Raw genomic sequence first — 27,025 nt, 5'->3', positions numbered from 1 at the left:
TGATAAATGACCTTGTGTACAGCACATAGGAAAGGCCGGCGGCATTGGATTGCAGGAAAGCGAGCAATGCATTCGATACAGTCTCCTTCCTACTGGATACAGTACTATGCCTGGTCTAGAAGCATGCCTTCTAGCGTCCGAGTCATGGCGTTGACGTCGTCCTCGTCCGCCTGCGCCAAGATCTCTATGAACCGGTTGCTGCGCCTGACAGCTCGAAGCCAACGGGTACGAGTCGGGTGAAGACCTCCACGACCATCGCCTCGTCCTTAGCTGCTGACGGGCGCAGCACATACCACGCGGTTTCATCGGTGTACAGACCCTCAAAGTCGCCCTGGCCTTCGGTGAGCGCGCGCCACACGAACACGACTCGATCAGCCTCGATGTATCTCCTCACCACGGAGTGGCTCGTCACGGTCGCGCTCTCCCCCAACTCGCGCGAATAGTCGAAGTGGTGCTTCATGGCCCTGGTGTTCTCCGATCCGTCGACTTCGATGCGGTCCCCTCTTGGGTCGTGCAGCATCAGCGATGTCATCGCGCTGCTGCTGGGATGATCGTCGAGTCCGCGCTCTCCAGAAATGTCATGGCTTGGTTCCATTCGCGTGTCAAGCCGAACTTGAGCGGCGACGGAGAAGGCTTGAAGTTGGCTCCACTACAGACCTGGTCGGTCATGCCATGAAGCGCGTTGAGCTCACGCGCAAACGCCCTGAATAATGCGAACGAGTGCCCATCAGAGGGAGTAATTGGGCAGTGCGGCACGCGCGTGACCTTGAGCAGCAAGTCTTTCATCTCACGGATTACCTTCGACTGGTGTTCCACGATGAGCCGGAGCTTTCGGCGCCGTTCCTCGGCTTCGAGTCGACTCTCTCTTTGGCGAATTGTGACGGCTTTCCAGGCGCCAAGTGCCACATTTTCAACCACGTTCGCCTTTGCTACGGTTTGAGCTTGCTGGAGGTCGCGTAACTGGGCGGATAGTGCTTGTTCTTGCTGCTTTAGCGCCACTCTTTCAGCCTTGACCTTGTTGATGTATCGCAGTCGCCGCTGGGAGGCCATCGCGTTCTGGATCTCACCTGGTCAATATTGTCACGAAACGAGGGGCTGCCACCGCTCGAGCTGCCATCACCGCTTGTTCCGCTGTCGCCGAGGGCGCAAAACGAAGTGTCTTGGTCGACTTCTGCAGCCGCTTCGTATTCCCGGAGGAATGTCTCCATGGCTGCCAGGGAAGCTGCGTCCATCGGTACGCCGTTAATCATGGTTTGCTTCTCATGTACCGCTCGTAATGGAAAGTGAGGAAACGAGGAAGGTGCGTTCTCTTGTGTCGACGCAACTGGATATTTGATAAGCTACGTGGTTGTATGTACAGTACTCTGTCCGCGTTAGTAGAGACTTGCAAATCCCTTTTGACCGCCAGCTTAATTTCAGAATCGCCGGGCTGGCTCACCTCATCCAAACTTCATTCAATGAATCGTACATGATAACGAACTTCTTAGTTCGTGACAAATACAGTAGTATCGGTGCATGTAGCTTCACCGTGAAGGCTTCACGTTGGTTCCCTTTTACTAAACGATTCACTTCTTGTGACCTCGCTAGCCTGCAAAACTCCGAGTTATTAGCACCTTGTGAAAATATTACAGCTCCGACCTCAAGGGTCCGCGAAGAATGCCACCCCTCTTGGTGTCAAGTGTTGCCAAGGCGCAAAGCTGATACATTACACATTACGACAGTGCATGAAAAACGTGTGGCGGAGGCAGGGTCCTGTGAGGCTACTGTTCTACTACGACCGGTTCGTTCGATCCTGCAAAGGCGTGCTCGTAGCCGATCCGTTCTGCTGCGGGACAGGGGATGTCACGGACTGGTGGCTAGACCGCCGTGCCTTCTTGGCGGAGCGGCGGCCGCTCTTGGGACTAGTCATGCTAGGAGTTTTCGGCGTCGCAGTAGCATTTGCGGGCTTGCTGGTGCCCTGCTCGTAGATCTTCGGGTTGATGGTCACACTCTTGGTGGCGTCGTTTGTCTTGTAGATGCCCACAAGACGATCTGCAAGCTCGAACATGTTGTTGCGCAACGATATAATGATGAACTGTGCGTTGCGCGTACGCTGCTTGATGTAGTTGCCCACAATCGAGACATTCTTGAAGTCGAGCGCAGCATCGATCTCGTCCATTACATACAAGGGGGTCGGCTTGTAGTGGTGCAGCGCAAACACCAGCGCCAGCGACGCGAGGGTCTTCTCACCACCAGACAAGTTCGAGATGTTTTTCCAGCTCTTCTTCGAGGGCCGCACGCTGAACACGACACCCTCCGAGAACGGGTCCAGCGAATCCACCAGCTCCAGCTCAGCATCACCACCAAGCGTAATCATCTGATACATCTCCTTAAGCTTTAGCGTGATGGTGCGGAAGCCCGTCATGAACTCCTCCAGTCGCTTTCGACGAAGCTCGTCGTACTCGTGCCGCTTTGCATCACGGAGCTTCGTCGATTCTTCCAACTCCAGGACACGGGCCTTGTACTCCTCCTCCTTCTGCTTGTACTCTGTCAGCGCACCCATGTTAACGTTTGCCTTCAGCTCATCGCGCTGCTGCTCTAGCACGGAAATCTCGTACTTCATTTCTTCCTTGCTGTAACGAGACAACGCAACGGTGTCCAACATAGGGAGCTTCTCCAGCGTCACGTCCAGGTTAGCGTCTTCTCCCTCTTCGCTGTTCTCGTCCTCGTCGTCATCCTTGTGCTCCTCTCCCATATCCTCGTCTTCGTCAGCGCTCTTGCTCTTCTTCTGGCGCTTACGGGCGGGCAACTCCCGTTCATCTTCGAACACGCCAGCATTCTGTTCCTGCTCGGTGACGAACGCAGCATGCAGCGAAGAAAGCTTGGTCTTCCAGTACGTCTCCTTCTTTCCGTTTTCTTCCAGCATCTTTTCGCAGTCTTCCAGACTGTTCGCCAGATCCACTTCCGCACTCGCCATTTCGTCATACTCCTTCTTCAGCTTTCTGTACTTCGCCTCGTCCTTGCGAAGCTCCTTTTCTTTCGCAGTAACCTGTTCTTGAACCGACTCGCATTTCTGGAGAACCGCCAGGGCCTTCTCCTCCATCGCAGTAATCTGTTCGCGGGTGTCTTCGATCTTCTTCTTCGCTCCTTCGATATCCTCCTCAATTTTCTTCAGAGCCTGCTCATTCTTTTCGGTGTTCTTTTGGCTGCTCTTGAAGTCGACTCGAATCTTAGTCATCTGCTTTGTCTTCTCAGCAATTTGCTTCGTGATCTTTTTAGCCACATCCTGCTCCTTGCGCAGCTTTTCACCACCCACATCGAGAATTTGCTCTTTCATTTTGGCGAGCTTTGCTGCCATTTTGTCCACTTTCAACTTTGTGCTTTTGTACTCGGCCTCCTTTGCACTCTTCGTTTCGTTGAGCTTCGCAATTTGCTTCTTGGCTTCCGGAGATAGTGTCGTTTGCTTTTCCAGGACGCTCGTATTCTTCTTGAAATCTTTCAGACGTGTCTTCGTGGCGCTGACGTCCAACTCGATCTTCGGCAACTCGTTCTCGTACTGGTCAATTTTGCGGGTGATGTGGGACAGTTCTTTTTCAAGCGACGCCTTCTCGTCACGAATTTGCCCCAGCTCTTCTCGCAAGGACGATGCCTCATCTTGCAGAGCCCGAATCTCGTCTTCGCTTAAGCCGCTGGCGAGCGTACTGGACATACCTCCACTGCGAGCTCGTTTACCACCACCGGACATAGCACCAGACATCTCCACTAGTTGTCCATCCAGCGTGACAACACGGTACTTGCACTGGCGTCCTTGATAAGCGATCGCAGAAGCTTCGTCCAGGTCCTTAGCCACCAGTGTGTCGCGCAGAGCGTAGTAAAATGCCGGCAAATATTTTTCATCGTTCACTTTCACTAGGTCGAATAACCGTGGCGCCACATGTCCGGAAGGAGCAGTCACATCATGAAAGGTCTGGGAGTACTTCGACTTCAGGTAGCCCAGCTGCTCCAAGATCAGGAACGTCGTGCGTCCCAAGTTGTGTTTGCGTAGATAAGCAACGCACGCTTGTGCCCCCGACGTCGTCTCCACCACGAGATTGTTTAGAGCACCGCACGCAGTTGAAATAGCAACATCATACTTGCCATCAATCGCACCGAGGTCGCCCAGACGGCCGAATAGCCCAGCATTTTCCAGCGGCTTACCCGGTTTGGACGCGTCAAGAAGTTCCCGCAGCATGCGGTTTCGAGTTGCATGCGACTGGACCGCGCCAGAAGCCTCTTCAGCTTTCGTGCGTGCTTCGCGGTACTTTTCAGCGACACTGCCCTCCCTGCTCTTGACGTCGTCCAACTCTTGCTGGGCAGCACCGATGCGGTCCTTCATCTTCTCTAGCTTCTCGCGCTTTTCACTCTGGTCTTCTTCGAGCCCACGCAAATTCGCTTCCGCTTCAATGATGCCGCACGCATTGGCTTCAAGGGCCTTCTTGGCGTTTGTCACAGGTTCTTCTACTAGCTGGATCTCCGTCTCCGTGGTATCAATTACCGACCGCAAAGCATTCATCTCGGTTTGAAAGGGCTCCATATCCTGCTGGATGCTTTCCATCGTACTCCGCAGCTTGGCAGTTTCTGCCTTGTGGCTCTCGAGAATACCTTCTAGCACCTGCTCCTGCTTCTTGAGCTTGGCCTGCAGCTTTTCCACCTCCTTCTCCAGCTGCGGCACTAGCTCCTCGTTCTCTTGCACCTTTTGCTCGATGTTCTTCTGCTTCTTCAGCTCCTTCTTCTGCGATGCCTGTAGCTCCTTTTGGCGTTCCTTGGCGTACTTGAGCTCTTCGCGCAACTTCACATCCTGCTTCTCAAAGTCAGCGTACTCGGCCTTGGTCTCGTCAAGCTGTTTGGCTACTTCATCGTGCTCACTCTTCACGCGGTGGTAGACGGCTTCAACGGCCTGCAGCTCCTCGCGATTTTTCTCCATGCGAGCGAGCTCGGCCTTGTACTTGGCCTGCAGCTCGTCGCGCTTCGTCTCACACAACTCACGATTTTTGGACGCCTCCTGGATCCACAACTGGTACAGAATATTCGTCTTCATGTACACTTCCTTTTCCTTGCGCAGATACTCGAGTGCCTCAGCGCGCGGTCCCTCGAGATGCGCTTTCTCCTTCTCCACAAGTTTGACGCGGTTCACCTTGTCTCCGCGGACCTCGTTGCACTGCTCCACTTCCTCCCAGACCCGCTCCGTGGGTTCCACGTAGACGTTGGAGCCGATGATGTCTTCGAGGTACTCGAGCAGGCCGTCCTCGTTGGTTCCCTCGGCACCCTTGCTCTTCATCATAGCAATCTGTTCTACTTCTCCCTGCAGGATGAGAAAGCGGTTGTTGTCCAGGTCGATGCCCTTGTCTTGCAGCAGCTCCGTGACGCGCGTGAAGTTGCTGGGTCTGTCGTTGACGTAGTACTTGCTGACATTGCTCTTGGTGGCCGTGCGCGTGACGCTGAACTGCGAGTTAGGCACGACCGTGTAGTTCGCCTCATTGTCGTCCACTGCAGCGGCCTCGGGGCCGTCCGTGTCGATGATCTCCTGGAAGAAGACGGAGACCGTGGCCATGTCCAGGTCCGGGAAGCCCGCGGAGCGGTGCACGAGCTCCGAGACCTTCTTGAGTCGCAGCTTGGACGCGCGCTTGCCGAAGACGAAGAGCAGCGCGTCGATGACGTTCGACTTGCCGCTGCCGTTGGGGCCCACCACGGCGCTGAAGCACTTGTGGAAGGGCCCGATCTCCACCTTCCCGGCGTACGACTTGAAGTTCTCCAGCTGCATCTTGGTGATCATCAGCCGCTTCATGGGCGGAGAAGGAGCCGCCCCGGGCGTGGCGGGCGTCACTGGGGCGGAGACAGCAGCGGCCGCGCTTCGGGGCGCGGGAGACGCCGGCGTTGGCGTCTGCGACTCGGTCGGCTCAGTTGGCTCATTCACCTCGCTTGTTTTCGCCTCAGGTGTCGTGTCCATGCCCGGCGGCGGCGGCGGCGCCGCGGCACCTTCCACTGCGTCTGCTGCGTCGTCACCGGCCATCGCCACGCTCGTCCTGGGTTTTGGCGCGGAATGCGGACTCGGTTGGCGCACTCTAAATTTGTGAAAATCGTTTACACTGGATGTTTGTATCCAAGGGTACACATGGGTACATGTAGACTTTCGTTTTCAAAAAAATCGCGCAGGAGTGTTGGTCACTTGCAACTTCGAGTGATCATGGCAAGGCAGCCCAAGGCGGAGGCGGAGCTGCGCGCCTTGGCGGCGGCCAGGCTGCCGCTGGACGCGCTGGGACGAGTCTTCTCCTTCACCTGGACGCTGCGCGAGGCGCTGGCCGACGAGCTGGCCGATGTGGTGACGGTGCTGCTGGCCACGCGTGACGGCCCGTGCGCCGCGGGGCTGGTCGACGCCGTCGCCGTTGAGGGCCAGCTGCGCATGCTGCAGCTGCTGCACCGCTTCGACGCTGAGGGCTTCTCCACCGACGCCATGGACGGCGCCGCTCGTCGCGGGCGGCTGGACGTGGTGCGCTTCCTGCACGAGCACCGACGCGAGGGCTGCACCAGCAGGGCGCTGGACGGCGCGCTGGACGCTCAGCACGAGGACGTGGTGCGCTTCCTGGTGCAGCACCGGTCGGAGAAGTGGTCGGGTCGCGCCGCGAGCTGGGCGGCGGAGAATAACGACCTGCAGGCCGTGAGGGACATCCTCCGTCGCAACCAAGACTCCCCCACGGCGGAGGCAAAGGTCGTGGCCTACCAGCGCCGGCAGACGGAGATGCTCCGCTTTCTATATGAAGAAGGCACGGATAAGCGACCGTCCTACACGCTGGTGCACGCCTGTGCGGCCGGAGACATGGATTCGGTAAGGTACTTGACCGCCAAGGGCGAAGGCTTCGTCAAGAGCGCCATGTCCGAGGCCATCGCTGCGGGGGCCTTGGACATTGTCCAGCATCTGCACGAGCATGCGCCGCAGAGATACACCGAAGCTAGTCGTGCCGTACCCATGCAGGAGGCGGCGCTTAAGGGACAGCTTGATGTGGTAGTGTACCTAAATACGCACGCCCCTGAGCTGTCGTGCACGACCAAGGCGATGGACAACGCGGCGGCAGGTGGGTTCTTGGACATTGTAAAGTACCTGCATGGAAACCGGGAGGAAGGCTGCACCACACAAGCTATGGATCGAGCTGCCGCGAAGGGGCATCTCGATGTGGTGAAGTTTCTTCATGAGCACAGACAAGAAGGCTGCACGACAGACGCAATGGACTACGCGGCGCTGTGGGGCCACGTGGATGTCGTGCGCTTTCTACACGAGAACCGCGCAGAAGGGTGCACTGCGAGAGCCTTCAACGAAGCCTCTCTGCGTGGGCATGTGCAGGTGGTCGATTTCCTCATCCACAACCGACCGCAAAGCTGCAACGTTGCCCACGGAGTCAAGCTCGCGCGACAACGGAAATGCCAAGCTGTGCTCGAACTGCTGGAGTCCCATCGTCCATAACCCTCTCGCGCGAGTGTGCGTACTGTATTGAATCATTCCTTATATTGGGTAAATGCTTAATGATTAGGCGTCTTGAGAAGTGCGTCCCAGTCGAACTTAAAAGTAGGGTCTATTCCCTGGTGGATGGTGGTCGAGTTCATAATAATAACAAAGGTAGCGACGAGCTTGCCCTGCAGTGTCATAGTGTAGGACTCGAGCAAAAACGCGAGCTGGTACAGCGCCGAGATGCCGTACCGCTTCATCAGGAAAAAGTACACGAGCACAAAGGACACGACTTCCAGCAAACCGTACCCGAGCGACGTCACCACTTCACGAACCATGGCATCGTACGACATGTTCATCAGAATCACGTTGTACTTGGCGTTGGGTAGATTCCAGAGTCCGCCGATCAAGGCGGAATATAAGACCGGCACGAACATTTCGACGTACTCAACGAAGAGCAGCACCTCGGCTCCGAAGAGCAACTGCAGCGTTTGCTCAAGGATTCGAGCTTGATCTCTTTGAGGGATGAGAATGCCATCGATCGAAACGCCCGTTGTGCCATGCATTTCGACTCCACGGTGCTTGAACAACCGTTCGTCGTCTGAATCGCCCCCTTTCTTCTCGCGGCTTTTGTTGGCAGGAAGTAAGCTCACTGGTTGTACAGCTCGACTGAAGGCCTTCTTGAACAGTGTCGTATTCGTAGTCAGGCTGCAGCCACGAATGAAAGGTCCAACTGGAGAGGCTTCCCTTCTATCGGACACGGTATGACCAGCATTTGTCAGCGGCTGAATCTTTGCTGAGTCTTTGTTTCTCGAGCTGTCCAAGGGGGTCTCCGGGGTTCGTTGTTCGTCTAGTGTGCGTTAGTAGTGGGTCATGGAACATTACGCCGGCAGTTTTTTTCCTTACCGTAATTTACCACCGAGAACATTCCTGAAACCTTCTTTCGGGACAGCACGAGGACACGTCTTTTCGATATGAGGGTAGTTTTAGAACCTGAACCGGTCAGGTCTAATAGACGTTGATTTGACGACGCCCACTTTATAGCGAGAGCCACGTCTTTTGGATCTTAGGGCGTTTCGGGACCGCTCGTTCAAACTATATTGATAAAACCAATAGAACATTACGCCGGCAGATTTTACTAGTAGTTCGGACCAGCGCGACGTGGCGTCTCATCATTGGTTGAAAATCTATGTCACACACCTTCATGTTCGCTTAAGTACGCCAGAAATTCTCGGCTCGAGGAAAGATGGTGAAGCTCTTCTGTGCGATCGTTGGTGCGGCGGGCAGTGCGTTTCCTGTGGACATTGACGCGGGTCAGTCGGTGGGAGACTTGAAGGACGCGATCAAGGCGAAGAAGATGTACCAGTTCCCTGCTGACGAGCTGCAGCTCTTCCTGGCGAAGAAAGACGAGGGCCGCGGCGCGTGGCTGCCAGACGACGACCAAGCTGCGCTGGATCTGGAGGACGGAAAGATTCATGAGGACATTCAAGCGTTGATCGATGGAGAGAAGATGAAGGCGACGAAGACTTTGCAGCACTGGTTGTTCGAGAAGAACGAGATGCCTCCACCCTCTACCGGTCAGATCCACGTGCTGGTGGTGGTTCCGGAGCAAGAACACGCACAAACTGGATTGTGGCTTGTCACTGGATCCGTTGAAAACGCGTTGATCACGAAAGGAATTCGCTGCAAACTGTACTGGATGGCGACGTTACGCATTGGATACTACGATCCTACGCGCTGCATCGGCAACAAGAATGTCGCGTTTTGGTATGAAGACAAGAAATTGTGTTTTCATGTTTTATTCGAGACAAGTACGTGCTTCTATATGCTGTCGCTGCATCGTAATACTGCTTCATTGAGGGCTAACTCTGTTTCTTTTATAGAAGATGCTGCTTTGCTGTTCGAAACTGACTTAAGGACTGGGCCACAAACGCTGGGCTCTCCGTTAACTAACCAGGTTGTTGAGACGCGTGTTGCACCAGCTAACGCTGTGTCTACTGATCTCCAGCGCGTCTTCTACTGCGACTACGTTCCAGACGATTCGGAATCTCCTCAAAACAGTTTCATCGATATCGTTGACTACAAGCGTTTCGAATCTGGACTCATCGACTGACGAGTTTCGTTTTCAGCGGATTGAGCACGAGAAGTTCTTCCTACCGTACGGCAAGGCAGAAAGCTGCCATTTGGTGTCGAGAAAGCAAAGCAGAGACCACAAACGGGAATTCGCCAAGTACGATCGCGACTCAAACAACAGGCTTGCGCTTTCTCGCGATATGCATGGTTGGTTCGACGGTATGAGCATTGAGGTTCCCATCGTCAACATGCTACCCGGATCTGTTGAAGAGAATCAATCCATTGGCAACAGACGCAAGGTACTGTGTGAGCGCGTAGTTCTGGTGTGTGTAAGTTTACTGACATTTGCGTGTAGGTCGAGGTCTTCGTGAAGGTTCTGGATGCTCAGTGCACAGATCGCGTTTTCAGTCGTTTGAAAGCAGGATCAACCACGACGAACGATCCGCTCATGATGACGTTTGTTCACGTGGAGGATCCAGAAACATTTTGTTTGTGCATGAGGTGGAAGCACGACGATAATGCGGAGCGTTGGAGAAGCTTTTGGGATATGACTCCTGCGGTCGATTGAATGGAATAATGTGGCTCCCGAGTTAAATACTTCGAAGTAGTATTTGATTTCTTGTCATACTTTGATCCTGATAAATATAAAGTTAGTAATATACAAAGATGGCGTACTCTCCTGAGCAATACCAAGCTAGCAAGGAACGAATCAAAGCAGCGCAGAAGCGCTACTACCAGCGCACACGCGAAGCCCGTTTATCTTATCAAAAAGACAACGATGACAAGAACAGAGACCAGATTCGAGCTCGCAAGCGTAAACCCAAAACCGAACGTATTGATGGTGAAGTCGAACTTAATTAATTAATTTTTTTTCCTCGGATAAAATGTCGCCTATGATATAAAGTCAATCCTGATACAAGACCCAATATTATAAAGTCGTTTTTTCGGAGAATAATATAGCCACCGATATATAGCAATGTTCGCATACGAGCTTGAAGGTCTTAAGAGATTAAATATTAACCCAATCCGATGGGGTAGCAGCTACCGTATTAAGGTACGTGGCAAGACGGGGCGCATGGTATACATTAGCAACATTTCCCACCCCATCAACCAAAAATTGGTAGCGAAGCAGTACAAGATCAGTCTAGGCAAGCTCCAAAAGAATTTGGCTGCTGATTTCAAGGAAGACAGTAAGTACCGCTTCTACCAAGGCAAACACATGGAGTCGCACCTATATGAGGGAATCCAGCCTGCTGACTTCTACGACAAGCTTGAGAACGTGCTTGCAACCCAGAAGTCTGCCTTCAAGGTCAACATCGCTCTTGGATACAAGCTTGTCAGCAGAACCGATGACAGCGAGACTCGCTACTTCCACCCGAATATTAGCAACACATCTGTATTTAGCACTCCTGTGGCTATCAACAGCAAGGCTGATATTCGTAAGAAGGTGATCTCGGAGATTCGCTCCATGGAGTTGGCTGACAAGCTCAACTACCCCAGATCCGGGTACATGGTGAAGGGTATTACTGGCTTCAAAATCTATATCTACCAGCGCGACCATGCGCTGGGCGATAGTGAGGCTGTCATTCCTAAGGTGATCCGCGATAACAAGCACGTCATCAACTTCCCCAAGACGAATAACAAGTGTGTCTTCCACTGCATTGCTTATCACAAGCAGGAGGGGGCGAAGAAGGATCCACGCAGAATCCAGGCTCTGGTGAAACAAGCCTTCAAGCAGTACTGTTCGTACAAGGAGATCACCTACACTCTGGGTCTGTTCCGCAATCTCAAACCTATCGATATTCTCCAATTCGATGAGCTTGAGGAGTGCTTCAAGCTGAACATCAACGTCTTCACCATGGATGTTGAGACGGGCAAGGTTGAATGCATTCGCCACTCGGACAAGGACTATGATTCGATCAACATCCTGTCGCACGAGAATCACGCTCTCTACATCACGAACATTGATATGCTCCAGCAGAAGTACCAATGCTCTAAGTGTGAGATGGTGTTTGTCAGCTCTGATAAGCTACGCAACCACACCAAGAACCTGTGTGAACTCGTGAACATCGAATCGTTCCCAGCTCAGCCAACCATCTACCAACCCGCTCCGAATAGCATTCGTTCCATACTGACTAAGTACTCCATCGAGGATGCTGACCATTACATCGATCACCTCATTGTATATGATTTTGAGGCTATCCTCAAGCCTACGGGTGTCAAACACGGAGAGAATACTATCTTCACAAACGAACACATCCCTGTGTCTGTTTCCGTAGCCAACAGCTTGACTGAGGAGGTGCGATGCTTTGTCAGCGATGATCCAAAGGAGTTGCTCAAGGATATGTTCCAGTACATCGAGGAAGTTGCGGCTAAGATTCAGCGGTACAACGTCTCGAAGTATGAGACTTTGCTACACAAGATCATCAACGTCCATGGTTTGACTGACGCTGAGGTTCCTGGCCTAGACTTGGGTAAGACGTACAAGATGGAAGATGTCAAAGCTTGGATTCAGAACGGAGATTTTGCTAGTTTCTTCGATCTCCACAGCAAGCTCACATTCGGTAAGAAGCGCTCTGACTATGGAAACCTGAAGCAGTGCATTGATCAGGTACCAGTACTCGGATTCAACTCTGGACGATACGACATCAATCTTATCAAGGCGGACCTGTTTGCAGTCATCGGTACTGACAACATCACATCAGTCATCAAGAACCCTGGCTATATGTGCATCGCCACATCAGACATGAAAATGCTTGACATTAGCAACTATGTTCCGGCAGGCACCAGCTATGCAAAGTACTTGTCGACATATCTCGGTGAGTGCAAGTGTGATGACAAGATTCGATGCGTCTGTGGCCTAGGAAAAGGCATCTTCCCGTACGAGTACATTACTTCATTTGACGTACTCAGTCAGCCGGAAGTCCCTCCTAAGTCGGCGTTCGACAGTGCTCTTTGTAGCACTAGCATCAGCGATGAGGACTATGTGCGAGTACAGTACGTCTGGGAACACTATGGCATGAAGTCAATCAAGGATCTACTCATTTGGTACAACAACCTCGATGTAGTACCCTTCATCAAGGCCATCAAAGCCCAGCGAGAACTATTCAAACGTTTCGAACTTGATATGTTCACTGATGGTGTGTCGCTACCTGGTCTCTCTGAGAAAGTCATGTATCAGACGTGCTTCAACAACCTCCAGCAACCAAGTAAGGAGCCTGCTGAAGCGTTTGACTTTCCCTCTAGTCGCTTAAGTGGATATAAGACCCAGGATGCTGATGCCGATCGTGAATTCAATATGACGCTAGAACACCTCAACGACTTGCTAGAGCGACAAAAGTACCTGTGTGGGCTATGCTACAAGCAACTCACAGCTGATACTGCCTCGGCTGACCGAATCAATAATCAATAAGAAGCTCGGACACATCGATGGTAATATCTTGATCAGCTGTGTGGGATGCAACGTTGCTCGCAAGAACATGTCGCTAAAGGGCCTCCGCCACAAGAAGCTACTTGAATTCAACTCAGACAGGTTGGTGTACAGTATCGATAGAGAGGAGAAGGACATCTACACCAAGATGAAGGCGAACATTGCTGGTGGTCCTTCTATCATCTTCAACAGATACGCGAAACGCAACGAGACCAAGATTCGAGGGGGTAGGATCTGCAAAAAGATCATCGGCTACGATGCTAATGCTCTGTATTTGTGGGCTCTTGGTAATGAGATGCCATGTGGACGGTTGACTACCATCGAAGCATACACAGGGATCGTCGATGATATTGTATATGACAAGATCTTTGGCTTCCTCGAGTGTGATATCCGTACACCAGAGCACCTCAAACCCTACTTCAGTGAAATGACCCCAATTTTCAAGAACACCCTTATCGACTGCAGCGATCAGAGTGTCATCGGTCAGCACATGTTCGAGTACAACGAGGAGCGCAAGCAAAGCCGAGCAAAGCCGGCTCGCAAGCTCATCGGGAGCTACTTTGGTGAGAAGATCCTCATTTATGCACCGCTACTCAAATGGTACATTTCTCATGGTATGGAGATCACCAAGACTTACAGCTTCATCAAGGCTAGCTCTCACAAGGCATTTGCACCATTCATGGAAGCCGTATCGAGCGCGCGACGAGAGGGTGATGAAAATGTTAAATCCATCTGTAAGATCATTATTGAGAAGGTATCTGACTCTGATATGGGTATTTAGTCCAAGAGTTGAAAATAATCATTACGAACCCTAAATCATTTGATGCGCTCATTATCGATAGATTCATGAATGAATCGACAACCAATCCTAAGATTCATTTGGTTCTAGACTTGTTGACTAAGCTGAAAACGCTTAGTGAGGGTAGCAATAATAAGGCTATGATTGCTGAGATGATGAAACTGGTTGGTAATAGTGCGTTTGGTCGATCTGGCATGGACATGAGCAAGCACAAGGAGGTCAGGTATGAGTCGGACGATAAGGCAATCAAGGCCAAGATTGAGCACTTCACCTTCCATGGAATGGAAGAGCTGAATGATTCATGTGAATTCACTATGAAGAAGCGAAAGCTCATTAATAAGAACCCAATTCATCTATCGATTGCAATCTATCAGCTCGCTAAGCTCCGTATGTTGCAATTCTACTATGATTGCATTGACTTCTACTTCGACCGTTCGGAATTCCAGTACCAAGAAATGGACACAGACTCAGCTTATATTGCGTTCAGCTGTGAGAAGCCATTCGTTGAGTGTATCAAGCCCGAGCTTCGTGAGCATTTTCAGCAGCATAAGTACGAGTGGTTCCCACGTGATTATAGCGAAGAGATGGCTCAGTTTGATCGCCGAACGCCAGGTTTGTTCAAGGATGAGTGGTCTGGTGATGCTATGGTATCATTGTCCTCTAAGAACTACATTTGCTACCTACCAGACGAATCTTACAAGGTCAAGGTTTCAGCGAAGGGAGTCCAGCAGAGTGGTGGCCGCAATGGTGACGTCCTCAACCCAGATGGCTTTGAATCAGTTGTTCGCGATCGCATCACCCTACAGGGCACCAACAAGGGGTTAGACTCAGTAAGGAGAGTAAGTCAATCATTACGTACACCCAGACTAAAACAGCTCTAAACTACTATTATGATAAGCGTCGTGTACTTGCGGATGGTATCACCACCGAACCGCTCGACATATAAGCAACTACCTGGCAGGGGATTTTTTTGTTTTATAACCATATAGAGCGATGGATCAGCTGTTGTCCAAATTATACTATGACCCCAAAACGGGCTATGTGGGTGCCCAAGCCTTATACCAGAAGGCTAAAGAACTGGAGCCGAAGATTACGATGAAAATCGTCAAGGAACGGTACTCAAACCAGAGCGATATTCAGCGATTTCAGGAGCAGAAGAAGCGATAGGATGGGTTCAAAATCACATCGACTAACCCCAATTCGTGGCAGATGGACTTGGCGTTTTGGGAGAAAAGACCAATCTTGACTGCGATCAACATCAACTCTCGCCTAGGCCACGCAAAACTACTAACCAACAAAACTGGCCCGACCGTACTAGCAGCAATTAGGGGTTTTGTCCGCCTCCATAAGGTTGACATTCTCACAACCGATAATGGTTCAGAATTCATGAACCAACAGGCTCAGAAATTATTCAAAACTAAGAAAATTGACCATTTCAACAATGAGCCTGGAGATCACGCCAAAAAGGGTATAATTGAACGCTTCAATAGAACTCTGAAGCAGCGCCTTGTCAAAATCGAACCAAAGCGACTAACCCAGAAGCTCATAGCTGCTGTTATTGAGAACTACAATAGCACGACCCATCGGACGATTGGTATGACCCCCAACGAAGCTAAATGTAAGGTAATTGAATCTGAACTAGTCCACAACCAGGCTGAAGCCGAGAGGATTGAAAACGAGTTCGAGGTCGGTGAAAAGGTTTTGTATCGACTAAAACAGAAAACATTTGATAAAGAAGCAGCAAGATGGTATTCGGTGGTAGGTATTGATGGCTACCGCATCCAAATCAAGTCGAAAAACGGACACACTCTTTACAAGGGGCCAAACGATCTAAAAATTGGCAAAGCAGAAACATCTGAAGCTACTATCAACAGAGGTGATATTTTAGAGGTGGAGAAGATCTTAGACCACAAAAAGATGCGATCCGGCAAGTACAAGTATCTCGTTCAGTGGGTCGGTAATGAACTTGACTCCTGGGAGCCACAAGATAATCTTGGAAGTCGATAAAAAATGAGTCGAACTAGCTTCGAAATAAGTTTAATAGAGCAATCCTCTGTAAGCGTTGACTCATCTATATCTATCAATCTATTTTCCAAAAATAATGCTAAAAAAATATGACTTCATATATAAAATGTGTTGCAACTGCGTAGAGAATCAACGTGAGCTTGTACAGCTCCGAAGAAAGCTGTGGATAATTCAAGAGGTTAGTCGAATCAAAAATGAACTCAGAGATTTAGACCCAGTAGGCAATTTCCGGAAAACCGTCTGCAATCTACAGTACCGCGACCAGTTAGAAACGATATTTGGTGTGCCGTTTCATTGCATCAAGGATCGATACATCAATCTCCTCAATGAGCGAAACCGTATCTGTCATACGTATCAACCATTTAGGCATGACTCCGTTATGCCAAGCTATTGGTGAGTATGTATTTAATCGATGCTAATATTTTTTTATGACTACCATGATATAGTTAGACGATGTTTCCCAACTTTACATCCCTCGCTCAACGAGAGCAAAAGCGGCAGGATCTACTCGAACGAGCTGAGCGCCGAGTTCGTCAAGCCAAGTCCAAGCGCCTTATGTACGAAGGTGCATCATGGGCTAGCGATATCGCGAATGGTATCACTACTGTTTCAAAGAAATCAACACAATCCGCTCAGTCTGATATTTCGGTTGGCCCTGACGAGGCTACGCCGGTAGAGTTAAAAAAAAGTCTAAATATTGAAAACTCCCAAAAAAACCCTGAGTTCTCAACAATGGTAGATGCTGAAGTTAATGCAACACCTGAAATGAACGATGCATCGACTACTGCAAAGCTTCAGTCCGTTGATGCTTCCAGTACTGCTAAGCCCAAAACCAGTGATGGTTGGGTCCACGTGAGCCCCGATATGACTGATGTTGGAGTTGATAATAGTGCAAGAATGACAGATGCTGGTGTTGGCCCTGATAGGCTACTGCCGCAAAAGCCCGTCGAAGAAGATTTGTTCGACGAAGGCAATGCTGAGATGAAAAATCAAACAAAGTCAAAGGATTCGGTCGCTAAAATCTTCGTGGTTTACCCCATCCTTGCAGAACTAAATATTCACCCTATTGCTTCCAACGGCCGGCAGCTTACTAAGTATTATATTGGGATGGATGCTAAGGTGTACAATATTAAACTGAGAAAATATGTACTAGTTCCGAGCATTGATTGGTCTGAGACGTATGACCATATTGGTGAGGTATTAGTTAATGATGTCAGATTCCTCGCATACGTCAATGAGAAGGAGCGACGTAATGAGATGGGTAAAGAGGACAAAAATAGCCCATACCAGGTTTGGCAAAATATTGGCTCAAAAAGAATCAATACCTCAGAAGGAGATTATTCAAACCGCTCTAAGCAGAGACTTGACGACAGTTTTGTGTTCGATACTGGAACATCCACAAGATCCGATCAAATGGACAGCAAGCTCAAATTATTTTGGACAATTAGCAACTATAGGGAAGTCCTTGAATCTAACGGATTGATAAAGAAGAATGTACCAATTTTTAATGGTTCCGCAAAATCTTCTCCTATTGACAAAGATGGCTATGTTTGGATCAATGGCAATAGCATTAGCGTTTACGGGAAAGATTGCGATCGTGTGAAGCAAGCAATCACTCAGAAAGTGAACTGGATAATGACATTCCAATCTTTCATTAATATGACTAAAGCCAGGGACCTCGAGTTAGAACTAGTTGGTAGCAATGAAACCAAACACATAAATGATTTTACCCCAGCTAATGGTGAAGCTCAGCATGGGTTAATGAGTGATATTGATGAAGACATGGACCCAAGCCTATCAAACGCTGATAACGACGCCAAGAATATCTTAACTGATTACTACAGCCAGTTGCACGCTAATAGTATTGATATTCCATTTCGGCTGCAACCAATCGTGAAAATCAACGGTGTTGTTAAGTCCCATCCATCATACTACTTTGGGCAGCCATCGGGGTCTAGACCCCTAAATATTTTAAATCGTGAAAACAAAGCACACAATCAGGTGAGTGGTGTAGCTTGGAAGGGGCTAATGAAGAATATCACGTGGATGGATACCTTTTCGTCCCTACTCAACGGGGTTGAGGACTTGGACCGCTATCTTAATGAGGTTGAATACCCCTTCCCATCGAGCGATGAAGAAGCAGCTAAGATACTTGAAGAAAAGGAGCTTGATAAGAAAAGACGTAAAAACCTGGATGCTAATCTTGAAATATTGAATGAGGCAATTCTAAAGTCTGTACACGATATTAGACAGCAAAGCGTTGAAGAATATGAATACGATGACAGCTTGCAAAAGCTTCATGATGAGTCAGAAGCAGCTTGTCAGACATACGGTGAGGCTCAGAAACGCTATGAAGAAGCAAAAGAGGCTGTTAGAGGGAATAACTCAAAAGCAGCGAGATCGGTGTTGAAGGCAGCTACATCAGCTATGAAGGCGACAAAATCGATATATCAAACGAAGGCTAAGCGATACGCCGAGGCAAGCGAGGTATCCGGCAGTGGCGTTAAACGAAAGCTTCAAGGTCGAGGATTGCGCGGTGCAGGTGTTGCCCCGCTGGAAGGTGTAGTTCGCCGAGGCCGTACCTACAATCTCAATGAGAGCAACGCCGTCAGCCTACACATACAAGCAGATCGGAAGCAAGTATATTCGTATCCCCGACCTTGATGCTAAAAAGCTCGTGATCGTTCAGCCGAATCGGCGTAAATGTGGTCCTAAGTGGGAAATCAGTGATAGCCTCCAAGCCATGATCAAGGCACTTGTCTATAAGAACCGTATCGATCAATCCGCTTACGATAAGCTCAGCGTTGAAGATAAGAAACTGTTCAAGGAGGTTCTATCGATTACTCATCTCCAATACAGCTTCCACGATAAGTTAGAGGATCCTCTAGATACGCTTAGGGCTGAATACGATAAGCTAAAAGGAGAGCTACAACTCGGAAGTGACAACCCCAGTATCATCAAGCAGCTCAAGTCTCTCACAGTGGATATGTACAGCACTCGACTGATTGATGATAAAGAGTTCAAAGATATTATCACCCGTTTATTATATAACCATGTTCTTCTTCAACTCGCGCATTATATCCAGTTCCGGAGGCAGCTATGGTGACAATAGCGACCTCAACGTCGCTGAGTTGAAAGCTATCATGAAGAACCTCATCATTCATGATCGTCCCCAGAAGACCCAAGCCGCTATGTGGGCAACTGACCTCGACAAGTCGACCAATAAGGTGGAGGCATCTACCCAAACGGAAGGCGGCCGAGTCTGGGCTTATCAGCCAAAAAAAGTCAAAGTCTGTGAAGACATTTGCTCTATAGAGCAGAGCGGATATACTTAGATGTCTACGTCTGTTTTCTTCTCGCGATAGAGTCTGATTTTTTTATCTCCGATATCGATAGCCATGACAGCATTCTTGCCACGATGTACGTTGTACATTGGGATATAAGCATTATTCCCTATCGAAACCACTCCAGCGTACATCGTTATTGAACCGATGACTTGGCCAGTTTCAGGGTTAGTCAGGTTCTTTTTGATCGTTTTACTTGGTCCGCAGCCCATGATACTCTATTACAACGAAGTACTCAAGATCTGCTCTATATTTATCGGTGCGAAATTATCCCTGAGCCAATACCATATATAACCCTCTCGTGGAATTCGACAATTCGATCACATTGTAGTTGATCAGTATCAACGACATTAGCGTTAGTAGTCTGAGGGCAAGCGGTCTTCGCCACGAACTGAGTTTGACAGATACCATTCTATATTTACTCAGACATAACCGCTCTCAACTCATTGAGTTCAGCTTTGAGATTATTGATTTGGCCTTGCTGTTCTTGGATAGATTTACACAGTACCGAGGTTAAACTGGCGAGATCGATTCCCCATGGATTCACTGGAAACCCATCCGGATTAAGCTCATCGTTTGCTCCGATATCTACTGCTTCTGGTATGACCTTATACAGCTCCTGCGCGATATAGCCAACATGGACAGTCTGCTCTTGAACCATCCTGAATTTTCTAGGTCCCATTCTCATAAGGCTTGCCAAACCATAGGGACAGTCTACAATGTCCGCCTTCAACCTCTCATCGCTTGCATTGGTATAGCTTCCTCCACGCACCGGGACATAGGCTGTCCACGCGTAATTAGCATCGCATTTTCCCAACCTGATAGCTCCTACGGTTGAATCAGTACCAATCGCTGGATAGTCAGTCTGAGACCAATTGAATCGATACCTAGCAAATCCATCGCCGCCTCCCTTTACGTGCATGAAATTATTCGCCCATACCTCTCCGCCTGAGTGAATGGTTGCTTCAGGTGACCACGTACTCATACCAACTCCCAGTCTTCCTGAGCTGTTTAGATAAGCTTGAGTTGTGTTTCCAACCATGAACCTTAGCGGGTCGCTCGTAGTGGTGCCTAGAGCTACACCACTACTTCCTCCCGCGACATCGTTGTATACCTGAATTTCAAATTCGATTGGAGTAGTAGCATCGTTGGCTATACGCATTGCGCGTTGCCAAGACCCGCTTTGTAAATTCGCGCTCGAAACTATATCTATTTTTGCAGTACTGGTAGCTGATCCAAAGCGAATGTATCCTGCTTGAGTGATTCTCATACGTTCAGTCATTGGTGATAATGGATTAGCTCCTGACCGTGTACTGATTGCAAAATCAGCCATTGAATATTGCGTAGCGGTTCTAGTACAATATAGATTAACGCTAGGGGTGTACGTTGTCATATCACTAGTACCTTCAATCGTGAACGATAATCCGGCCTGAGCGCCAACCGTATTGCTTTGATTACGAATCATGAGATTAAAATCAGAGGCATGCGTTGTTGATGTAAATGATGTCCCGGCCGCAATCTGACATCGGGTAGAAGTAGTGGATATCATTGGTTGACGTTAGAGATGAGATACCTGATGAGATGCTACTATTAGAGTCTAGTACAAGAGCCTTTGATGCTTCTGCAGTTCCTGCTCCGGTGGTAAGATCTATATAGTTCAGCTGAACGGTAGATGCTGTGCATCCAGCAAGCTTGTTCAGCTCCGCACCTGTAGCATTGAGAGTATCTCCCCTGAGTTAAAGCGTAGTAGGATTGATATTCAAGGTCGGTGCATTCATAGTTTGAGTACCTGACTTACTAATCGTATCACATGTGATCGTAGGCGATGATATTGAAGTCGAAGCTATAAAGTTTCGTGATATGGTTAGATCGCGAATGCCTCAGTAATCTTTCGTACTATTGAGAACCACAACGCTACTGGCTGAAGCGCCCCCTTCGATAACATTGAGAAAGTAAGCATGATTGAAATTTATCCAAGAACTGACTCCATCCCAAAATTTCAGATTCGGAATGAATAAACCGGTTCCACCGGCGCTAAGGGTTAGATTGCTAAGCGTACCTAGACTAGTAATATTAGGCTGAGCAGCGGTTTGTAGCGTTCCTGTTATCGACGTCGCTGTGAGAGAGCTCAGGGTTCCTAGGCTGGTAATGTTGGGCTGGGCAGTTGTTGTTAGCGTACCCGATACATTGCCCGAGCAATTTACAGCGGTTAGAGTACCTAACGATGTTATATTAGGCTGATCAGCAGTCTGTAGCGTACCAGTAATGTTAGTTGCAGTTAGCGAGCTAAGACCTGTAATGGATCGACTTGCACCAGTAAAGGTTAAACTGCCTCCTATAGTCAATCCAGTAAGCGTACCTAAGCTGGTGATATTTGGTTGAGCAGCCGTCGCTAGCGTTCCATTGATGTTTCCACTCACGGTGAGCGACGAGAGTGTCCCTACACTAGTTACGTTGGTCTGAGCAGCAGTTGCCAATGTATCAGATATGTTTCCACTCACGGTGAGGGACGATAGCGTGCCTAAGCTAGTAATATTAGGCTGAGCTGCTGTCTGCAGCGCCAGTAATCGACGTTGCCGTCAAACTACTAATAGTAGCAATTTCACCTGATGCACCAAGCACCAGAGCTTTGTTGATAGCGGCAGTACCTGGAGTAATATCAGCTACATACGTTGGTACGCCTGAAACGGAAGCACCATTAACAGTTAGGCTACTACAGCTTAGTGCTCCAAGACCGCTGATGTTCCCACCACTTCCAGGGACAAGAGCTACACCAGGTGATGCTACGCCTTGAGAGACACCGGTAATGTACGTCAAGCGATAGTCATACTTGTTCAGATAAAGAGTCTGAGCATAGTCATACGTTAGAAACCCGCTGGCATCCAATTGGAGAAATATGCCGGATTATAAATCGGCGATGTGAATATCGGGCTAGGATAAGAAATACCTGAACTCATCTTTGTTTGATCCTATATAGTTTAGACGATAATCATGAGCGGTATTCCAGATTTCGGAGCTTCAATCCCTAAAAAATTCAAAGGCGCCTCTATGGGTGATATTCCAGCACGTGACATCAAAGCGTTGTTTAGAATGGTGGTTCTGGGTCCATCGTTCTCAGGGAAGAACAACTTATGTATGTTCACCCTCAAGCATTCTCCTCACGTATTTGCTCATCTAACGATCATTGCTCGTAATCCTCACCAGGAGTTATATGAGTATCTTCGTGATAAGCTTGATGGCTTTATCACATTCGCCGACCCTGACTCGCCTCCGAGTGTTGAACGGGTACGTCATACACCAATTAATTCCAATAAGCCTGAGCTCGTCATCATCGATGACTACAGCAACGATAAGCTTCTTCAGAAGAATTTGTTCTCACATTACTTCACTAGAGGGCGTCACTTCAGGCTATCAACCATCTTCTTGAGCCACAGCTACTTCGCAACGGACAAGATGATCAGATTGAACTCAGAGTACGTAGCGATCCTGAAAGCTAATTCTAAGCGAGACCTCCAGATGGTTGTGAAAGATTTTAATATCAAGGGAGTAGATGAGCGTTCAATCGTCTATTATTACAACAAAGCCACGGAGCGAAAGGGCCAAATGCTCTTCATTGATTCGGTCAAGGGTCAGATAAGGTATAACTTCGATAGACCGATTCGTATCGAGGACTAATTCCAATTTATCAAACAAAAATATGCCTACAAACATATAATCAATATGTCCAGCTTTATCAAACTCGACAGCTCCAATCTGGTACAAGATGGAACCAATTCAACCTGGAAATACTCCTTTCCCGGATCGGCGGCTGACTTCCGCGATGTAGTATGTGCCATTCAATCAATTTCGATGTATAACAGCGAGTATAACATTGATTCAATGCAATTTCAGAACACAACGTTCAAAATCGAAGTACCTACCGCTGCAACTACATCCACAATCAGTGTATCCCTCCCTGATGGTATTTATTCGTATGACGATATCAACCGAAGCATTCAGACTGCTCTTGTCAATGCTGGGGCGTATCTAATCGATCCGTCGGGGAATAACGTATTTTATATCAAAATGAGTGCTAACAGTGTCTATTACGCTTGTCAGCTTGATTTCTCTCCTACGCCTACAACTCTACCAACTACCGGTGGAACATGGACCAGACCTACCTCCGGTTTATACTCCTCTGGTGGTACTGGATTGCCGACTACTACTCGCGTTCTCGACTGATCATCGATAATGCTGAATTCGGTAAAGTAGTTGGTCTCACAGCGGGTACATACCCCTCCACATCAGCTACTGTTGCAAGTGCTCAGCTATCGAACATCATTCCTCAGATTTACCCGACCAGTTCCTACATCGTTCGTTGCGATCTGATCAAAAACGAATACGTGGCTTCTGGTGATATTGTCAGTGCTTTTGATAGAGGTGATGCCGCTATTGGAAAGGTCATTTCATACAAACCGAGCCAGTATGCGTGGATGAACTGTCATAATGGCGCTCGAGCTAGTATTACATTCAGTATCTATAACCAAAATGATAAAAGTGATTTTTAGAGATACGTCGGTATCCATCATGCTTCTGATTCGTCCAAAAAAATAAGACATCCAGAGTATTGTTTTTAGGGCGGCTACAACGTAAACGAACCACCAGTCTTACGACGTGCCCTGAGCGCAGCCATCTTAGCCTTCATCTCTGGCGAACCCTTCGCTGGACGTTTCTTTGCTACGCCTACACCATAGCGGCGACGAACCTCCTTTCGCACAAATCTGATTAGATCCTCATGTTCCGGCTTGGTAGCTTTTGATAGTAGGAACTTCTCTCCAGCATCGACCGCGTCGGTGATGACCCCCTTGCGCTTCCTGTATGCAAGAGCATTCTTTGCAGCCTTCTTTACGTCATTCATTGATACGCGACCTCCTTCCTTGTCGCTATCGGAATCACAAATACCAATGCCGGTTAGGGACTTGATTTCAGCTCTGGCTGGAACAGCAGCCGTTGGCTGACCAGCATAAGTAGATAAAGCAGGAACCGCCCCATCAACGGCTCTGGATAGTAGACCTGACTCCTTAGCAAATTTGTATGCAGACTTGATCCCTCCCCATACTTTGGACCAGATAGAGCCTCCTTGAGCCTTTTTGTAGCCCTTCTTCACTTCGTGCTTGGTAATGTCGAGTCTGACACCGCGTCCAGCTTTACGAGCCTTGAGCGCCTTTTCAAACGAAGCAGGGTGTAGATGGATGACTGAACCACTACCCTTTAGTTCGCTTGAGGTGAGGCTGAGCTTACCAGTCTTGAAAGCTTTGGTAAGCTTCCGCGCAGGAATATCACTGGAGATTGTTAATTCGCGATACATGATAACTATATACGTTGAATTAAATTTATTCCAGAATTGTCAAATTTAGATCTTTCATTGTTTTGAATACATCTGGCTTACGGTATTGCTTCGAATATAGCCATAGGACACAGAATGGTCCACAGTAGTCTCCATAGGTTCCTTGGTATTGCTTGGTGTTGTATCGATCGATACCATACTTCTTTGGTGGTCCTTCCCCCATACTATCGAAGAGTTCACCATTATGAACCGCCGTCCAGTGTCCTACCTCAAGATTAGGAGGGCGAAGTAGAAGCAGAAATGACCCTTTCTTGGGGAGATGGGACTTTATCTCATTTGATTCGAATATATTATCGAGTTGAACGTTCATTTTCTCAGCGAGCTCGATGAGATCATGATCTGAGGTGATTGGCTTGATGAGGTGCGACATAATATTTAATTTTATCAAACTATATTAGGATCCATATAGATTCAACGATGAGCGAAACTCAACTATCCGATCAGTACTTGTACCAGAGCTCGCTTAAGAGCGACCCGGAGATCAAGGTATCTTCGAGCAAGCGTGTACCGCACGTTATTGACCTAAATCAGGGTTCGTACCAGAATGGTGTCATCACTATCGATGCTACGGCTCAGCTTAACGGTTCCGAGGGCTTCGCAAGCCTTCGTGATGCCTACATTATGCTTCCCTACAAGGTCTCAATGAATAATGGTGGCACTGCTCAAACTGCCGCTGCCAATCGTCTATGTGCTACTCTAAAATGCGGAAATTGGAACGTTATTGATAGTCTGAGTCTGGAACTAAACGGAAAGACTATCGTCTCTATGGCTGACTACAAGCTCTTTTGGAACAACGTTCGTGCTCAGACTGGCTACAGCCCTCAGTACGTTGAAAAGCACGGAGCTGAATCGTTCGTGTACCCTGACGCTGCTCAGTCGGTATCATACAGTTCTGGATCCGCATCTACCAGTGGTGATGGATATTCAAACACCATGGCATTCTCGTCTTCCTTTGCTGTCTCGGCTCCTCCTGGTGGTGCAACTATTCCTAATGATGGTTTCGTTAAGCGCCTTCTATCGAATCCTCCTACGGCTGGCGCTGACGTCTCCAGCTCGTGGCCGTCGGTAGATGGTGCTGCTGCATCGACTACCATTTCTAACCAGACCTCGCGTGGAGCTTTCGTAGCTGGTGGTACTGCTGCTAACGCAATCATGGGAACGTGGAACTACATGCTTAAGATTAAGCTCACCGATCTGCATCCTATCTTCCGTGAGCTTGACTTAATGGCTAACCCTCAAATTCGCCTGCGTTTCCGTGTGAATCAGGGAACGTCTGTAGTCGCGGTAGATGCTTCAAAGGGTATGCCGCTAACATCTACTACTCTATCGTCTGGTAATAGTTGTCCGGTCATGATTGCCGCTTCTGCTACCGGTAATCCGATGAATGGTGTGCTTACCGCATCTGCGGGCTTTAGTGTTGCTTGGGGAGCGGTTGTAAATGCTCTTGAACCTACCATCGATGGTACATACATGCCTTTTACTACTGCTCGTTTGTATGTCCCTTTCGTTCATCTTGAGAACCCTCAAGCTATTATCTCTAAGCCGGTTAAGAAGGTTCGCTACAATGATTGCTGCACAGTGGTTTTACCAGCGTGCTGGTATTGGTAAGTCCTCGACTCAACTAAATGCTTCTTTCGATTTACAGCTATCGGCAAGTGTTAAAAACGCGAAATATGTTATGCTTTTACCATTCGCGGAACAGACAAACAACTTTGCTTCTGCTACGGTTCAGCAGTTCCAGAGCTCCTTCGACAGCTCTCCATACACGCTTCAGCCCGGGTCGTCGATTCGCAACTTTAACGTTCGTATTGGCTCGACTCAGGTGTTCGATATCAGTCATGACTATGATTTCCACCACTTTACCAACGAAATTGCTAAGATTTCAGCGATTAACGGAGATCTAACCCCTGAGCTCGTAAATGGTCTACTTGACTATCAGACGTGGTCGCTCACAAACCGCATGCTTATTGCCGATGTCAGTCGCCTGACTGAGCGCGATGTACCTCAGGCTATTCAGATCCAAGGTACGAACGCCGGATGCCAAGGTGTGAATATGCTGACCCTCGTAATTAGCGAACAGGAACTAACGTTCGATAGACTAACCGGAGAGGTTCTAGACTTCACTACACCGTAAGTAAAAAATAGATATTTTTAGTTCAGTTCCTTGAGTAGCTTTGGACACTTGTCAATCACGAATTGACTTTTTCTTAGCCAATCGAGATAGCCTGGATCCAATTTACTGATCTGTTGTAAAGATTTGCCTCGATACTTACCCCACGTCATCATATAGGAGTTATCATTATTTAGGAATCTTGAGTGAAGAAAGATTTTCATTTCCTCGCTAATGTTGAGACTGGGTTGGTTGTGAATCCAACGACAGTATCCAGGATCATTCTTGAATACATCCTCAATGGATTGACCTTTGTATTTTCCGAAAGATAGTTCGATCGTCATGTTCTAAATGTGGGTATCTATATACATAGCCTCTTAATTTTTTTGAAAAAAAATTAAT

The 27,025-nt window shown here is 48.6% G+C and overlaps 9 protein-coding genes across 9 annotated transcripts; 4 read left to right on the top strand and 5 right to left on the bottom strand.

Annotated features, from left to right (window-relative positions):
- Nucleotides 1-104: 104 nt before the first annotated feature.
- PHYSODRAFT_321250 (hypothetical protein) lies at nucleotides 105-1,250 on the bottom strand (the record flags this gene model as incomplete). The annotated part of the gene is made up of 4 exons (XM_009516426.1): nucleotides 105-170; nucleotides 245-542; nucleotides 614-1,067; nucleotides 1,103-1,250. The coding sequence occupies 4 exons, from the start codon at nucleotides 1,248-1,250 to the stop codon at nucleotides 105-107; spliced, it is 966 nt and encodes a 321-aa protein (XP_009514721.1).
- Nucleotides 1,251-6,199: 4,949 nt separating this feature from the next.
- Nucleotides 6,200-7,556, top strand: PHYSODRAFT_538988 (hypothetical protein; the record flags this gene model as incomplete). The annotated part of the gene is made up of 1 exon (XM_009516425.1): nucleotides 6,200-7,556. The coding sequence occupies one exon, from the start codon at nucleotides 6,203-6,205 to the stop codon at nucleotides 7,472-7,474; it is 1,272 nt and encodes a 423-aa protein (XP_009514720.1). The 3' UTR covers nucleotides 7,475-7,556.
- PHYSODRAFT_456333 (hypothetical protein) lies at nucleotides 7,555-7,971 on the bottom strand (the record flags this gene model as incomplete). Its single annotated transcript, XM_009516424.1, has 1 exon — nucleotides 7,555-7,971. A coding segment is annotated over one exon (417 nt), but the record flags the coding sequence as incomplete, so codon positions are not given.
- A 731-nt stretch (nucleotides 7,972-8,702) lies between these two features.
- Nucleotides 8,703-14,925, top strand: PHYSODRAFT_321246 (hypothetical protein; the record flags this gene model as incomplete). The annotated part of the gene is made up of 7 exons (XM_009516423.1): nucleotides 8,703-9,223; nucleotides 9,465-9,828; nucleotides 9,885-9,995; nucleotides 10,713-12,868; nucleotides 12,978-13,713; nucleotides 13,911-14,588; nucleotides 14,824-14,925. The coding sequence occupies 7 exons, from the start codon at nucleotides 8,703-8,705 to the stop codon at nucleotides 14,923-14,925; spliced, it is 4,668 nt and encodes a 1,555-aa protein (XP_009514718.1).
- Nucleotides 14,926-22,118: 7,193 nt separating this feature from the next.
- PHYSODRAFT_466662 (hypothetical protein) lies at nucleotides 22,119-22,802 on the top strand (the record flags this gene model as incomplete). The annotated part of the gene is made up of 2 exons (XM_009516422.1): nucleotides 22,119-22,403; nucleotides 22,449-22,802. 2 exons carry the CDS (start codon nucleotides 22,119-22,121, stop codon nucleotides 22,800-22,802), a joined length of 639 nt encoding a protein of 212 aa, XP_009514717.1.
- A 770-nt stretch (nucleotides 22,803-23,572) lies between these two features.
- Nucleotides 23,573-24,474, bottom strand: PHYSODRAFT_473574 (hypothetical protein; the record flags this gene model as incomplete). The annotated part of the gene is made up of 2 exons (XM_009516421.1): nucleotides 23,573-23,748; nucleotides 23,835-24,474. The coding sequence occupies 2 exons, from the start codon at nucleotides 24,472-24,474 to the stop codon at nucleotides 23,573-23,575; spliced, it is 816 nt and encodes a 271-aa protein (XP_009514716.1).
- Nucleotides 24,475-24,499: 25 nt separating this feature from the next.
- Nucleotides 24,500-24,823, bottom strand: PHYSODRAFT_475673 (hypothetical protein; the record flags this gene model as incomplete). The annotated part of the gene is made up of 1 exon (XM_009516420.1): nucleotides 24,500-24,823. One exon carries the CDS (start codon nucleotides 24,821-24,823, stop codon nucleotides 24,500-24,502), a length of 324 nt encoding a protein of 107 aa, XP_009514715.1.
- Nucleotides 24,824-26,191: 1,368 nt separating this feature from the next.
- Nucleotides 26,192-26,647, top strand: PHYSODRAFT_472386 (hypothetical protein; the record flags this gene model as incomplete). Its single annotated transcript, XM_009516419.1, has 1 exon — nucleotides 26,192-26,647. The coding sequence occupies one exon, from the start codon at nucleotides 26,192-26,194 to the stop codon at nucleotides 26,645-26,647; it is 456 nt and encodes a 151-aa protein (XP_009514714.1).
- Nucleotides 26,648-26,664: 17 nt separating this feature from the next.
- On the bottom strand, nucleotides 26,665-26,967 carry PHYSODRAFT_470421 (hypothetical protein; the record flags this gene model as incomplete). The annotated part of the gene is made up of 1 exon (XM_009516418.1): nucleotides 26,665-26,967. One exon carries the CDS (start codon nucleotides 26,965-26,967, stop codon nucleotides 26,665-26,667), a length of 303 nt encoding a protein of 100 aa, XP_009514713.1.
- Between the last annotated feature and the right edge of the window lie 58 nt (nucleotides 26,968-27,025).

This window comes from Phytophthora sojae (assembly GCF_000149755.1).
Source record: "Phytophthora sojae unplaced genomic scaffold PHYSOscaffold_1, whole genome shotgun sequence".
Taxonomy (NCBI): Eukaryota; Oomycota; class Peronosporomycetes; order Peronosporales; family Peronosporaceae; genus Phytophthora; species Phytophthora sojae.
This window is presented reverse-complemented; position numbering and strand designations above follow the sequence as displayed.